General features: G+C 27.8%; 1 protein-coding gene across 2 annotated transcripts; it reads right to left on the bottom strand.

The window, feature by feature from the left end:
* Positions 1–2,416: 2,416 nt before the first annotated feature.
* Positions 2,417–16,730, bottom strand: Bm5059 (RNA dependent RNA polymerase family protein; the record flags this gene model as incomplete). Of its 2 annotated transcripts, XM_043082322.1 has the most annotated exons (33): positions 2,417–2,574; positions 2,943–3,084; positions 3,290–3,364; positions 3,591–3,791; positions 4,164–4,321; positions 4,436–4,550; positions 4,785–4,930; positions 5,312–5,469; positions 5,611–5,768; positions 5,876–6,029; positions 6,280–6,485; positions 6,652–6,759; positions 6,975–7,102; positions 7,424–7,570; positions 8,052–8,222; positions 8,628–8,758; positions 8,861–8,970; positions 9,184–9,285; positions 9,545–9,691; positions 10,055–10,234; positions 10,486–10,664; positions 11,086–11,296; positions 11,486–11,656; positions 11,988–12,053; positions 12,376–12,586; positions 12,867–12,964; positions 13,100–13,199; positions 13,334–13,497; positions 14,010–14,083; positions 14,661–14,893; positions 15,523–15,656; positions 16,237–16,344; positions 16,608–16,730. In XM_043082322.1, 33 exons carry the CDS (start codon positions 16,728–16,730, stop codon positions 2,417–2,419), a joined length of 4,767 nt encoding a protein of 1,588 aa, XP_042938256.1. The 2 variants fall into 2 exon arrangements, with proteins under 2 accessions (XP_042938256.1, XP_042938257.1); XM_043082323.1 differs by lacking the exons at positions 9,184–9,285; positions 9,545–9,691; positions 10,055–10,234; ... (11 more) ...; positions 16,237–16,344; positions 16,608–16,730 and having other exon boundaries at positions 8,861–8,874.
* Positions 16,731–16,744: the final 14 nt, after the last annotated feature.

Here is a 16,744-nt window from a genome sequence, read left to right as displayed (position 1 = left end):
ATTGATAAATTTTTAAAAAAATAAATATAAAAAAAATAAAAATAGCAAATAATCGTACGTAAATTCATTCAATTATTTACTTTAAAATTATTGATTAAATTTTAATAATAAATAGTAATTCGTTATAGCAACGATAATATCAAATAAAATTGGGATAATTATGCTAAGATGCATTTGTATATTATATTTATGCTTCAATGGAAATTCTTTTCACTAAAATATTATCTCAAATTTCAAATTATTTTATTTAAATATTTTATTTTCATACCAATAGCACAGATATATATATATATATATTATGTTTGTTTGAATAGAAACCAAAGTTTGTCTAATTCAAATGCAAAAAGTTTAATAATTGTTGAAAATTTCAAGAAATAATAAATATAATTGATATATTAAACTAAATTAACTGGAAAATAATCATTTCTTCTTTTATTTTTTTTTCTTTGGAAAACTTTTTTTTTTTTTTTTTTTTTTCATTTCAAGGATATTTGGAAAGTAATTTTTTTTTTTTTTTTTTGAATTATTTCCTGAAAATTTTTGGTGAAATTTAAGGGTGAGATGAATTTTACTTACCGTAGTAATACATATATTTTGCTTGAATTAATATTTCTATTTGATATTTTTGATTAAAATATATTATATGATAGCTATTGTATTTATTATTTGAATGATAATTTATGGCTAAAATAATACTTTGTTTCATTTTTAATGATTAGTTTCTTAAATTATCAGTGGTTACTTTATCAATGAAACTTTATTATCATATCATTAATATTGATCGTTTAAAAATCACATTATCATTTATCAATTGCATCATACATTGTACTGTATAAACTGTACAAATTGTAAAATGCAAAATTGTTTTGAATCAATTGAATTAATTCTTTTTTTTTGCTCCTATTTGATCTTCATTTTTAGGATTATTTATTAATGTTAAAATGATTTCTACACTGATTTCCGGCCATATAACGGTAGCAAATACGGAATCAGATATTCCTGATGTAGTAGAGATAATCGGAAGCAAAGCATTTGATAGTTTATCAATGTAATTAGCATTTGGTGAGATGAATTAACTTATTTTGGCAATAATAAAGTATCGTAAAGCTAGAAATTCTTATGCTAATTTTGAATGAATGTAAGTTTATCACTGATATTAGAAAATTTAAATTAAGAATTGGTGGAGTGATTTAGTGTCCTGAATAAATTCTGTAAATTACTGCTATTTAATTTCAAACAAACTAAATTCGCACCAACAAAAAAAAAAGGAATTTTTAACATTCTAATTGTAAAGTATTTTAAAAATAGAAATAAATAGGCAAATCTAAAAAAACAGAGATTAATTCAATTTTTAACTTTGATCATATATAAAAAATAAACAATTTATACAGAAAATGTATTTTGTCGAAAACTTCGTAATTCTCATGCAAATTATCCAACTTTTTTTTTTTAATGAAATAAATGGAATTTAAAATAAAATGAGGCAATGGAATAAATGAGACATTTAACATTTAATGCACATTCGAAAATGATACAAATGATAGTTTAGACAAATCAATGGCAATTTATAGATCTTACTATCCTTTATTTCAGAAAACAAAAGACAATACAACCTGCTAAACAGTAGAAGATCATTTAGATAGATAAATTTTTCTAAGATGCCAAGATCATCTCGCAGTAAAAATAATTGAGGAACTGAACTAATAAAATACAGTCTAAAAAAAAAAAAAAGATGCAAGAACAAACATAAAACTGCAGATTGGACAACATGAAATTGACAACCATATACATATATATATATATATAAATATTTCGACTTTAATCAATCAAATTTATCAATCTGCAAGTTTTCGTTTATCTTTATCATTAGTTTTTCAGAATGATTAACATAAACTGAGATAACAACATATTAATCATTGATATCAAAATTAATTAAAAAATGAACAGTAACTGATTTAAAACAATGAACAATGATTGATTTCCCAAAGAAAATAAATGGAGTACCTTTTTGTTTCATTATTTGTTTAAAAAATGAAAAAAAATTATTCAAATATTAAAATCAACTTTTTTTTTTTTTTGTGCCAAAATATGTCGAAATATTTGTCAAGAAAAATAATGGCAGCAGAGTAATCTGGAAGAAAAAAAGAAATGTCATATCCATATGATTAATATACATTCATGAAATAATTGCTCAATCGATTAAGATTAATTATTAACAACCTGAGTATGGTTGATTTAAATTAAACATGAAATTAATGTCCAAATTATTGCAGACAAATGAAATCTTTCATATATTATTACAGTTATAAAATATTCTATACAAGTTTAATTCAAAAACTTCGATAACACTTAATGAGATTCTAAAGTATTTTTGAGAAGATCATAAGAGTAAATGGCACTGCTTATAGAAAAACTTTTACGGTAATTCTTGAATCCGCTCATAAACCAATCGAAGCATCATATCACTACGTTTTTTACTATCAGCTTGTACAGTTGAGATTGGTTTCACAGAAAGTATATCACGTAATCGATACAATGATTCCAATGTCCCAAATGCTGATACCACAACTCTGTCTGAAAACTTTTCCATGAAAGAATTGTAGTGGATGATTTTATTGTAAATAAGTCAGAAATCTATTTAAATTTAACCTTCAAACTAAAACTATTGAGAAAATGTATGTATGCCCTTAAAATTAAAACTATTGACAAAGCATAAGTATGCTAAATTCCACATTCTTAACTGTATTCAGTACGACAAATTTTAAAATGGAAAAGTAATTGCTATCTAAAATTTCATTCTTTTCATCAAAGTTTTCTAGGAACCGTTAAAAAACATACAAGTTACGTGCTACAATATCTAATAATAGTTTGAAATAGAATCAAGTATTAATTACTACCAAATTTGGTGTTAATAAACAATCAGATTAATGACGAAAACCAACTTTTTCTATCCGGAATCCTTCTCAAATATAAATAACGCACGTTAGAATATTCCATCATTTTTTCTCTCAAATTTTCATCAAAAGAGCACAGATCTTCCGGTAATTCGATAGTGAAAGGTTCAGCTTCGATACAACTATGAAGCTGAAACTTTGAAAAGTTAATTAATAACAGTTTGCAAATTCAAATGCTGCGTGACTTTATAAATGTTACTTATCCTGAGAGACCATAAAAATGTCAATTATACAAGTGCTTATGAAAGTATTATTTAACATTTGCATTGTTGACAGATTGATTCAGCAAACAAACTAAATTTTATAAATAAAACAGATGAACTATTTGCTAATACCTGCTCCCTTTTGAATATTGACATTTCATTAAAACGATTAGTAAGCACTATTTGATAGAAAGTTATAATAGCAGCCTAAAAATAAGATCGGGTAAAGATATTAAAGTCAAAATTCGTTCCAGTATTTCAATGAAATGAATTCCAGTATTTTAATGAAAATAATTCGAAATTTTTTTTTTGCAAATGAATTCATCCAAATCAATTAAAAGAATGACAAACAATGCTGAGATTGAATGAAAGCAAAGCACATTTTGCTAAATGTTAATAATAGTGGTGTGAGCTCAAAATGAAAGATACAGACCTTATGCAAATCTAACCACTGTCCACGCATCAATATTGAATGATATCCAAGATTTGGTTTCATAAAATTGAAAATTTTCGCTTTCTCGAATGATCGTGAACTTAAATATTGAAGAAATTGCAAGAAACATTTTCCTATACCACCAATTAGACTGTTCAAATCACGGCATTCATTTGAATTTTCTGAAGGAATTTCATCGGTCTGAAAAAATCTTACTCAAACTATGATTCACTCATTTATCAAGTTAAACAGAATTACATTCTATAACAAAAATAAACATAAAAATTAAGGAAACGAAACAAATAGAAAATTTAGAAAATTCTTCCAGGTTTTTGATAAATTTCAGAATCCTGCAAAACATATATTTTAATAAAAATTAATCTTTAATATCCGAAAGTGTTTCAAATTATTTTTAATCAAGAAAGAATCAAGCAAGCTAATGAAATTGTGTAAACGATATTTCCTAAGATGAGAATTAAATAGTATAGTGAACAGCTGATGAACTCATAAAATAGAACTACGCATCTTTAGATAATTTTCATTTACCTGTTCGAGAAAAACATTTTCAATTACCTGTTCAAGAAAAACATAGTCTCGCATATTATCACTACTTATATATCCTAAACCATATTGTATTAACAATAAACATAAATGCTCCCGTTTCAGTCGTCCTTCAAATAATCGCTGTTGCTCACCCCACTTGCATAACACATATAATAATTTGTCCAGTCCTAGAATGAAATGATATGGTTCATAAATCTTACAAAAGAATTTCTTTTCACATTAAAATGGAATATTTTATTGAAATAAAAATTTTGTTACTATAAATTTCATTTAACTCATACCTTTGTATTTCCTGCAATATCGCTTAATGGCATGTAAACCAGATGCACCATCCGTTAAACACCCTATAGTTTGATCAAAATCTTCCTTATTATCGTCACAAAAACACGTTATGACCTGAAAAATCAAATAATTTTTATTTTAATTTGGGGGAAACAATTCAGAAGAATGAATGCAAAAGAGAACCAACTGCGAAACTGTAAATTCTCCTGCAATTTAAATGCAGTTAAAAGTTATCTTAGTTTATAGTTTGTAAAAAATATATAAGAATTATAAAAAAAAAAAGCTAGTATGAATTATTAAGATTAGCCAACTATGACTAAAAAAAAAACAAGATCGAAAAAGTCTGACATTTGATGCAAGTTCACAAAGAGGATCAATAGTTGATATATTTTGTGATGTTAGCACAGCGTTTTCTTTTTTTATGTCAGCAAGTATATCCCATACAATCCACGGAAATGACAATAATCTTTCACCTTTCTCTTTCATAACCTTACCTGAAATGAAAAAATAAAAAATCACATTTTAAATACTTATTATACAACTGATAAAAGTAATACAACTATAGAAGAGAAAAATTAATCAAGCAAAGATGAAATTCATGAAAAACTTTATATTCAAAATTCATATTTTTTGAGAAAATTTTTCAAAAATGTTCAGTCCTTCTATACTCAATGAAATATAGAGGAATTGAATTTTGATAAGTTTTATTGTGATTAAATAACTGGAATAAGCATTCAACCAAGCAAAGAGACAAAGTTGATTTCATACAAGGAATTTTCTTCGACATTCATTCGATACATGAATAATTTTGGAATATTCATTAAGTTAAATATTCAAGCATATCAAACATAATCCAATAATTTAGCATAACTTACGATAGCATACTATGTAATAAGCGGATGCTTTCTTTTTCATCTCTACAGTTGGATATTTACAGTATCGTCGTTCGATTACATCTTTGTTACGTAAATCATCATCTTGCTGAGTACAGGACATGAAATCACCAAACTCAGCAAAGAAATTACAGCGAAAACTGAAAAAGGAATATAAAAATTGATGATAAAATCTTTTCATTAATCTTTAAAGATAATTCAAATGTTTGTTGACTTTTTCATAATTTATACATTATAGAATAAGCATTTAAATTTAGTATTATTTGTATAAAATTAATCACCACATAAATATATTTGTAAGTTTTCGCTCAATAATAAAACTGGTATTAAATTGAGACATATCATCGCCATCCCGATCGCTGATTCGATTACGAACTTTGCAAAAACAACCAGAATACAGTTGGCACTCATCTTCTATTCCATAATTATCCATAAGAGCCTAAAAATATTATTATATAAAATGTTTATCTCAGATAAGTGATAACTTTTGGAGAAACTTTCATAAAAATATGAAGATAAATTAGCGGAATTATGAGGAAAGCATACTCTAATATGAGCAGAATATGCAATCAAATTTAGCGTTGCATCATTTTCATAACTTTCCCAGCCACTGTATTCTAATAAAGGATCCACCGTTACTTTTGATTGTGTTTCATGAGCACGAGTTATTGTAAGAACATCATCAATTAGTCGGATACGCCTGAAAAAAAAAAAAAAATTATGATCAGCTATCGGAAAAAACAAAAAGAAAAAAAAAAATGTCTTAGTCAAACAAATTAATCTGAAGCGCAAAAAAGAACGAATGAATAATCATCCTCTATCAGTAGCATAAAGTCATTACATTATTTCGAGAGAATCTTTACAAAAATAAAATCTTTCAGGCAAACTCCGATAATAACACCATTAATTTAGATCAATTTTGAAAAATATTGAAAACGATTAAAAAATACCTGAATAATTGTCCAACAAGGCGTGTTGAAACATATGATGGCTCATGAGTTTTGCACATAAAATCAGGCCATCGTTCTGGACGCTCAGGTGGTATCATTTTTCCATCCGGTCCATTGCTCCATTCTTTGACAAGTGGTTTTGGAGGCTGTCCTGTTTTTGGAAAATCCACAGATTGAGAATGCTTTTCTGCTATACTCATACAAACCTGAAGTATTTCAGGAATTACTTCAAATGACAGTAATAACAATGCTACGTAAATGTAATAATTAATTGACAAAAATTGAGGCATTTAAATCACACAAAATTCTCTTCAGGAAGAATTTGTGTCATAAAAACATTGCTTTTTATGTGAAAAAAAAAGTAAGACTAACATCACTGGCAATTCCAAAAGTATCAGAATTTACGAGGAAAGCATTCGCAATAATACCAATTGAATCTTGCATGACATATTCAACATAAAAGCGACGCATTTCACGAACCTGAAATAATGATGATGACAGAAGAAAGATAGAAATTAAAACGCTTTCTAAGATATATTAGTTTCAAAAAAAAAAGACAAACTATGTTGTTGAAAAGTAAAAAAGAATAAATGATATAAATGAATCCTCCAAAAATATTTATATTTACCAACATGTTCAATGAAGAATCGATTAAACGAAATTTATCGGTTAAACGAGATTTAATTGAAACTAACAACTTCATCTTCCTTTAGGATATCAGGAGGTCGAATAAGCTTACTGAAATCCATTGGTTCTTCATTATGACTAAATAACATCTGATCATCCCATATAACGCTATATTCATCACCATCCAAATCAGATCCTTAAAAATAAAAACGAATTTATACAGATAAATATTTTGCAGTTCACAAAGCTGAAATCTTATTAGTTGATCAGTTTAAATTACTAATTGATGAAAACGCATATTAGATTGTCTAGGATCTGACAAATAGCTCTGAAGACTACTAGAAAGAATATGACTATGATCGATCATGAAATTGTAAGATCATAGTAAAATCACTGAGAAATTAAAGCTCTACAAGGTGGTACTATTAAAGCCATTTTTATAACACGAATGAATTTCACTTTCTTATCAAACTTCAACATAGCTAGAAGTTTCTAACAATCTAAAATAATAACTAACCAGCCATTTCATCCGTATGTGGTCGAGGCCCATGCTGCGGGAAAACAACCACATCAACCAAATGCCGTAATTCGGGTAAATCGACAGCTTCGAAGATCCTTACATCGCCAGCAACTATTGACGGATTTTTTGTGATTAACACGAAACCTATAGTAGTACCAAATACATTTGGCATTTTTTAAGTTCTAAATTATAATTAAACTGAAAATTTTTTGGCAGATCGGTCAATCATTGTAATCGCAATGTAGGAGACTAAGACTAACAAATATATTATGTAATATGCAAACTATATGGAGTAGTTGTGAGAAAAAAAAAATGGAAGATTTCACGAAAAATATAACTATAAAGGAAAATGTTTATAAAGATATCATCAAGACAAATGTTTTGAAAGTGACTGCAAATTACTAAGTGGAACTGATATCCAAAATCATAATTTGGAAATAAAGTGAAGAATGCAAATGCTTCGATAAGATGTTGCTTGATGCAGAAAGGCATGAAAGAGAGCTATTAGTTATTAACAAAATCTAAGTATTACAATACTGACAGTATAATTCTTATACAAATCAGATTTATTATATTTTCTCCTGTGTATTAAATAAGAAAATATTTTTCCTAGCTGAAAATGAACCTTTTACTATTGTTTTTGCTGCAGCTTTTGGTGGTGTCTTCAAAAAAACGTCATTGGTAAATTGCACAAATACTTGACCATACTGAAGTAATCCGGTCTCATCCAGAATACCAAACATAGTTCGACCAAGATTAGCAGGTATTTGAATATGTTCCTTTGATAACTGCTTTTCTGAAGTAAAAAGCCACCGTCAAAATTGTTCACTGTCTATGAAAATTAAGAAATCCATCAAATAACTGAACCGATTCGTCACTGTTCTACTTTCTAAGGTTCTATGCCGTGACATTAACGAAAAAAAAAAAAGAAACTAAGAGAATGGAAGGCTCCAAAAAACAAAGGAAAAAATTTTCTGTAAACGAATTTTCATTGACTATAATAAAATCAAAATTATCTGATTCGAATGAAATGAATTCACAAATTTAATGTAACCAAGCTAGTAAAAAATAATTCTAAAATCAATATAAAAATTAGTACTAAAATTTCACAACTTACAAATTAAATTGCTTAAACCACTTTATATTCAATTTAAATGCTAGAAAAGATTTTTACATAATTTTTGCATAATATGAAATTTACGTAATGTGAATCGAACACTTGCAATTAACAAGCCATGAAAAAATGGTTCCTGTGTAAGGGTAAAACCTCGTGCTACTGATAAATATTGTACATTAATCCGTCTCGGAAATTCTGCTAATCTTTCACGACATCTATAAAAAAAAAAAAAATTTCGTTTAAGGTAAAAAAAAAAGATACAAATTCTGATAAAAGTTTATTGCAGAAAAGAAATTTGTCAGCTACAAGTTGACCACCTGTCTTCACTCATCAGCGCATCAGATAGTTTCAATAGCTGACGATCAAGTAAACCATGTATGCGATTGACTATACGACTATGTACATCAAATCCTTGCATATCGCTTACCTATAATTCCGAAAAGAAAACAATTACTGAGAAAAGAATTAGTGTTTTTAATCTACGTTTCCTGATGACAAAATTTAATTGATTAACACCAAATGTAGCAGAATAAACACCAGTACAAATAATATTTGTTTTACAATGACTGCAATCTATATTTTTGAGGAAAGTCAATGAGAAGAGAACAACAACAACGAGAAAAAAAAAAAAAACACTAACTTGGTCAAGAATATTGATCAATGGTCTGTTCAAATAAACAGATGTTGGAGATGAATATTTCACAATTTCTATTATTTCCTTTCTTGGTGCATGAAATTTGTCCTACAGATGAGAAATCACTTTCAGCAATACTCAAAAAAAAAAAAAAAAAAAAGAATCAAAATACAATTTTTAAAAAAGAGATAAAACCAAAAAGTGAGCTATAAGTTTTGATTATTCAGAAAAGAATGAATTTTAGATTTTACAAGAAATTCTCTATCCTTCGGATTTGAAAGAAAAAAAAAAAGTTTATGTTCAATAGTTCCTGTAAAGAAATTTATTAGTTGTACGAGAGCAAATGAAATATTTGAGCAAATCATACCTGAGATGGCCTAAATATTATATCCAAATCGTTCACTTTCGCAGTTTTTGCATGTTTATCCTCTAAACCATTGCGTTCAGCCCATAATCGGCGTTGCCGCAATGCTGGATCAACAGAAAGAACACCTTTTAAGCCTCGATACCTGAACTTTAATCGGAATCATGTAAACATTTCATTTAAGACTAACAAATAATTTAAACCTAAACTGATATTTCTTTTGTTAATATCTATACATCAAAGGAATAATTTAACAGCCAGAATCATGAATTGTTTTCGACTGGTAGTGATATTCATATTCCTAACAGACATATCCCACAAAATGCATACTGGCAAATCACTAGATAGTTCTGATAATTTCAGTAATCTTTTTGAACAAGTATAGAAAATTCCCTACGAAATGCGAATGTGTGAATAAAAGCACATAAAACTAAATTTAAAAGTATTACTCAAACTTGTTAACTTATAAAGACTACTTTATAGTTGGCATCATTAAAAGAAAATTATTCTTACTTGGAAACAACTGGGGACACATTTTGCCAAACCTAAATCGTTAGCAATTTGTTCAGCAAAATCTTCTGATAACTTTCCAACTCCATCTGAGAAAATAAACGGTTCACCACAAGAATCTTTTCCACCTATTACATCGTGTGTTTTATTGTATTTTCTACGTTTCAAAGTAACGTCAGTTTCCTGAAATGAAAAAAATGAAAAAAGGTTGGAAGAATACTAAATCTAGTTTGGATAGACAATTTCCACTTGAAAACAAATAAGGATAAAAAAGAAGGGAGAAAAAAAAAAAAAAACGAAGACGACAAATGCCTTATTATTCAAACTCAGAAAAAAGAAAAAAAAAATGGCTGGAAACAAAATGCCAATTTAACAGAATAATTAATATATTAATACTTACTTTAATGAATATTCAAATGGAACTCAGTTTTTACCTTAGACTGCGTGAAACACTGTCCCATTCGAGACATTAATTTTGGAATATTAGTATGATCAAATTTGCCAAGCTTATCACGAATCATTTTCACTTTACCATCATCACCATCATTAAAAAAATAGCATCCATTATCACGCATTTGGGAGTTTGATGAAGCCAAGTAAACAAAATGACGATCTGAAAAAAGAAAAAAGTAACATTGTAAGTGACCATTCATACTGAACTATGAACAAATTAACAAACCATTGAATTTCAATTCCTGTTATTAAATGATGAAAAAAAAAAAAAAAACAAAAAGGCAATGAAAAACAATGCAAAACTATCTAAAAAAAGTACACTGAAAATCACTGGTATATTATTGAAACAATAACATTCCTAGTCCATTCATTTCTAACTAATGTTTCATGTACAAAATTTTCAGCATTGTTCTGCCGACGCACTGCGTATTAAACACGAAATAAATAAATAAAACACTAAATAATCTATGATTCGAAGACAAAATTATCGATATCAGGCATAAAAGCTCTCAAGTTTGAACACTTCAAAAATATTGAAATATTAGTTTACAATACATTTCAATGTTGTAAAAATATTTTACCTGATATATAAACGCCACGTAGTAGAGAATTATGAACTGTAGTCTCAATGATATATAATCCGGCACGGCTACGTCTGAGATGTGCACCATCATCATCACGAAATTGAATTCGTAAAGCATCATCACCACTTTCATCAAATTCACGCAATACACGATTTCCCATCAATAATTCCGGAATCACAAGCAACATTCGAGTTGGTGTTATTACAGCCTAATGAATGATAAATTTATACATTTTGACAAATTTATATAGTTCATTCAGTTCATAATATACTAGCTAAGATATTTTAGTAGAAAAATGCTCCGAATACAAATATATTTTTGTTTGTAAATCTAGCATTTATTTAACTAATTCTTTCGTATCCATCAAAATAAAAAGCATTAAGCAAAATTTTAAAACCTTTCGAACACGTTGAAATCCTTCATCAGCACTTCTTCCGTGAATTTCAGCAAGTAATTCTTTCTTTACAAAAATACTATTCTGTATACGCTCAAATGCACTTATCAATGGTGGTATATTCTTCATTTCATCAATCATATTGATTAAACGCTCCAACACTTCTAGTGTCATCTTTAATAAAATGAACTGTAGTACTTTAAGTAATATATTTTAATCAACTATGTGTATTTTGAAATAAAGGAATGAAAATAATTCTTCATTATTGCACCAACTTTAGCAAAACGGATTAACACTATAGAAATATATAAATAAATATAACAAAAAGCATGAAAAAGCAAAAAAATATCAAATGCTGTGTGAGAAATTTAAGAAGTGGAAAATCTCACTTATTGTTTAACTTATATTTTTTAATTTTGAAAATGAAGCAGGCTTCAAAACCTCTTTTTACTAATATGAAAATATAAACGGATGTAAACAGGAAGAATATTAAAAAAAAAGTTACAGCTTCATCCTGTTCGTAACTTTTTACTACCAGCGTTAGAAAATCATTTCTTGATTCTACCGTTTGCTGAAAGAAAATTAAATCAGAAAATGGTAGTCATTGTTGCGATTAGATGTACGTCAATTATTAAAAAAAAATAACAAACTGCATAATTATTAAAAAATAACAAACTACATAATATAAAATTACTTTCACATAATGATTCTGCATAATTTTAAGATCCGTAAAACCACATTGCAGAGAGGTAAACGGAAGATATCAATTACAGAAGTGACGGCTTATAATTGGTTTACATAAATTAAGTAATTTTAAAACATGTAAATTAAAATTAGTAATAATTTTGCAAAAAAAAAAAACGCAAACTTTATGAGTAAAATTATGTGCGTACCAGTAACTGATCTTTTACAACAGCGCCACGTGATAGTAATGCTGCAATCAGATATTCCAATGCAAATGAAAGTGATTTTAATTTTTTAGACCAAGCCTTATCAACTTTCGGTTCCACTGGTTGATATGGTTGATCGTTTTGTGAAATTCCCTCTTCAGTAGCACATTTTCGATAATCGCAACCAATCATTCGAACTGGTAATGGCACGTAACTAAAACTATTCTATACGATATGTAAAATCATTCATATACTCTACGCTTTACTCAAATTTAATACATTTTAAAATTAAATATATTTTAAAAAATGAACGAATCACAACTGAAAAAAACTTAATTCTGTGCACATTCTAATATCATACTTCAGTTTCAGTTTGTAGCAAAAATTTGAACAATGAAAGTTAATGTTTATTTTTAATAAAGTTGTATTAGAGATGACTAAAAATGAATGCAAGAGACTAGTTTATTCATTGAAAAAAAAGCAGTATTGCTTACTTATCCACGGGAAAATATGAAAACTGAACATTGGCGAATTCGATCGGAAGATTGACACGGGCATGCAATCTACTCAACAGCCTATACAATAGATTATCCTAAAATTTAAAAAAGATTGTTCTAATAATAAAGTTCTATGGAACTCAAAAAATAAATACCACCCATAAATATCAGCAATAAATCTATATTTAATTATAAAAGCATTAAAAGACAAAAATAAAAATTGTCCTTACATCCATCATTTCCGTAAATTGCAAGCAAAAGATTGGACTATCGTTAATAGCTGTAATTGCTAAACCGATATCTTTCTGATAATCTGCTTCGGGATAATACCTAAAAACCAGTCGTTTGTCGTTCTAAAATTTCATCTATGCTCCTACAATTTTGAAGTATTGACCTCAACTAAAGCCACAAACATTTCGTTGTTATGTTATATGTTTCAAAATTTAATAAAATTCATGACTGACCTGAATCGGTCACTAATTAATTCCACTTTTGGTCCTTGTGTCACATTCATTTTTTGACGAAATCTACGTATTTCAGGAGGGTAATTTAGATGGAAATAAATTCGTGCTGCACAACTTTCTTGGTTTGTGTCAACTAAAATGCGACGCAAAGAAGTGTAATTGACCTGAAAATATTTGCAGCTCTTTAATAATAAATAATGTAAAAAGAATTACATCTCACTTATCACTTATGCATAATTCACCATAAACTGCATTATTTACTCGAACAGAATCGAAAGTTGGATGAAAATTCTTTCAACTAGTTTTGAAATAAGTACTTCTTTGTACCAGTCGCACATAGTTACACTTCAACTAAATGAAATTAAAAAAGAAAATATTTGAATTCTAAGAATTAATGCCGCAGTGTAAAGATAACCAAAGCAGAATACACTTATAATCAGTAAACAAATAGAAATCTTATAAAAGAAGATTATTAGCTTATCATTTACTATTAACATTGATACTGCAGCTTAAAAGAAACCCATCAAAAAGAGGGGAGGAATTTGAATTTAAAATTTAAAACGAAGGACATAGTTTCCAAAAAACTACTTCAGCAGATTGTGAAAAATTTAGAGAACAAGGGAACGATCAGAAAGTTAAGTTATAATCAAAAAGTTGTCAATCACGAAGAGTTCACCTTTAGAGCAAACATTGAATCCACGAGTTTTTGCTTTTCATTACTCGTGTTATTCATTTCTCGCGCTTTATACCCTGAAATATCAGTTTTTTGAGAGAAATTCTAATTTAAGTTTATAAATGTAGTTTCATATTTAGTAGCTCAACCAAATATCTTATTGAAAACCTTTACTCCAGTGGATTAATATTTGGAAATGTATTATAAAATAATGGATGCAAAACAATACTTAACAAAGTATGCTAATTTTTATAGAATAGTGTTGTAACGGAAGGTTAGTTTGCTACTAATTTTGAATGTAACCTCTAAAACATTTAAAATTTTTACGAATTTAACAATTTCAGCTAATAACGATTGTTTGTGGGTATCCTACAACAACCAATCATTTTAACCTCGAAATAAAATAAACATATTTCTTCTAATTTCTTTTTAATTGCAAAGAAAGTATATCACTAAAGCTTTTTCTCATCAGTCGGAAATACAAAGATTATAAAGTTCTTACTTTCTGATTCAAGTTTTGTATTTTGCTAGAAAATTCCATAATCTGAACAAAGTGCCAGAAACGAAATCTTTCATTCATTGATAAGACTAAAATTATTCGCATCTATCCTAACAATATTTTAATTTTAAGTGAAAATATAAAAAGAAACAAACCATCTAAAACAGCGAATCGTACAGTGAATATGTTTCGATCATGTTCAAAATCAACGTACATAGCACTACGCACATTACGTGACGATAAATTTGACAACACTTTGATGTATTCCGATAATTTCGTTCCATTAATTCCTTTCGGTATTTCGCGAGTGAAATGGGAACAAAATGTGCCAAGATCGAGCAAATTCCCATGATGGATAGAATGTAGATCGACTTGGAGTTCAGCTGATCTGAAAATAATTTTTTAAACAGATCATAAGCAAATACATTAGCTACTCAATATATTCAGTTAGTGAATCAGACTTAGTCATGGGAATATTTTATAACTTATCCGGGACTGACATTCTTAATCAAATAGCTAATGGTGAGATATTCGCAAAGATATGGACATAGATTAGATTAGGTTATTCAAAGTTAAGGGAATGAGTTACAATCATGTTAAATGGTTATAGAACCTTGGATGATGGCTACAGGTGCAAAACTATGGTAAAAAAATGGCTTACAATAACAAACAAATTTAATGAAATTTTTCAGAACAATAAAATTATCAAAAAAAAATTCATAATGATTTAAATCCAAAAATTATTTATTTTATCATGTTTTGCCTATCGGAGACAGAGGAAAGGAAAAAAAGAACATTCGCAAGTGACACTGAGAAGCTTTGTCAAGCAATGTAAAGAATTAGAAATTGAAACATTTTAAATTCCATTAGAATATTTGATGTTTTCTCACAATACCGAAAGTCTCTTCTCCATACATAAATTCATGAATATGCTTATCAATCTCAAGTCTATCAAAATTAAAACAATTTAAAATTACAATTTTTTTAAAAAAAATTAAAATAATTTAAAAATCAAACAAGCAATCATCCATGAAAAAACCACGCTCTGTCGTCTGAAGTATAGGTGTGTGCTTTCCAGAAAATTTACTAGTTAGAGTTTGAAACATTGATACCATTTTGAGAAATATTCGTTTCCAGCAAGAGGACATCACCTATTAAAAAAGTAAATTAAATTAATGACAAAAAAAAATGACAGAAAGGAAAAAAAAAAAAGGGATGTTCGAGATTTGATTCAATCGTCACTCTGTTTACTTAGTGATTAAGAAAGAAATACTGCATGCAAAGGAAGTATATGCCAGATTTATTAATAAAATCTTATAAACTTAATTAAAAAATTCAGTTCTAAAACTAAAGTATCATTAATGCTTTACTTCCACGAAACGCCATTAAACTTCATATTTAACTATAAGTTATAATAAAAACTTGTAGCATATCTGAAATACAGGAAATCAAAGTATAAACAAAAATATGTAAAAGAAAAAAAAAAGAAAAAAAAAAGAAATAAAAGTATTTCGAAACATGTTACTCTAATTTCTTTTTAAAAATAAAGAAAATAAAAATCGAAAAAAATCAACCAAACACTTATGGAAAAAAATTGAGAATAAAAGATTTAAAACAGCATACTCTAATTAATAAAAAAATACTGATTAATAGAAAAAGAAAGAATGCAGAATGCATAACGACAAAGATTAAAAACGAAAAAATTCTTTTTTCAGAATTTCTGAGGCTTACGTCAACATGAAGCTCAACCCATGGACTTCCATAATCGTATATGTCAACTCGATGTTCAATAATATCACGTCCAACTCTCAGATTTTTTACTTCAGTGCTTCCAATTTTCTACAATATTAATCTTAAATGTTTGCGTAATAAATTGCTTCTCTCTTATAATTGAAGCCAGAAATATGAGATATTTATCAGATTTAAAAAATACCGTTTTTAACAAATAACAAACATTATAAACAATAAAATAACCCAATGGAAAAAACAAAAAATTTCCATTCCGAAATTAAATTATCAAATTTATCTGACGTAACAAATCACCAGTTAGCACAGTTAGTTATGTCAACTGATCCGATGTTAGGAAACATCAAATAGCTTACAGGTATAATATTTTTCAGCTCTTCGATAAGTTGTTCATTCTGGAGAATGATGATTTTTATCTGTAATGGTTCTGCCCATCCTTTGATTCCAGTCATTTGGTGTCTTTCATATTCTGGTACCATCCAGCTGTAATCAC

The sequence above is a fragment of the Brugia malayi genome, assembly GCF_000002995.4.
Source record: "Brugia malayi strain FR3 genome assembly, contig: Bm_v4_Chr4_scaffold_001, whole genome shotgun sequence".
Classification (NCBI taxonomy): domain Eukaryota; kingdom Metazoa; phylum Nematoda; class Chromadorea; order Rhabditida; family Onchocercidae; genus Brugia; species Brugia malayi.
Note: the sequence above shows the minus strand (reverse complement) of the source record. Positions and strands in the feature narration are given on the sequence as shown.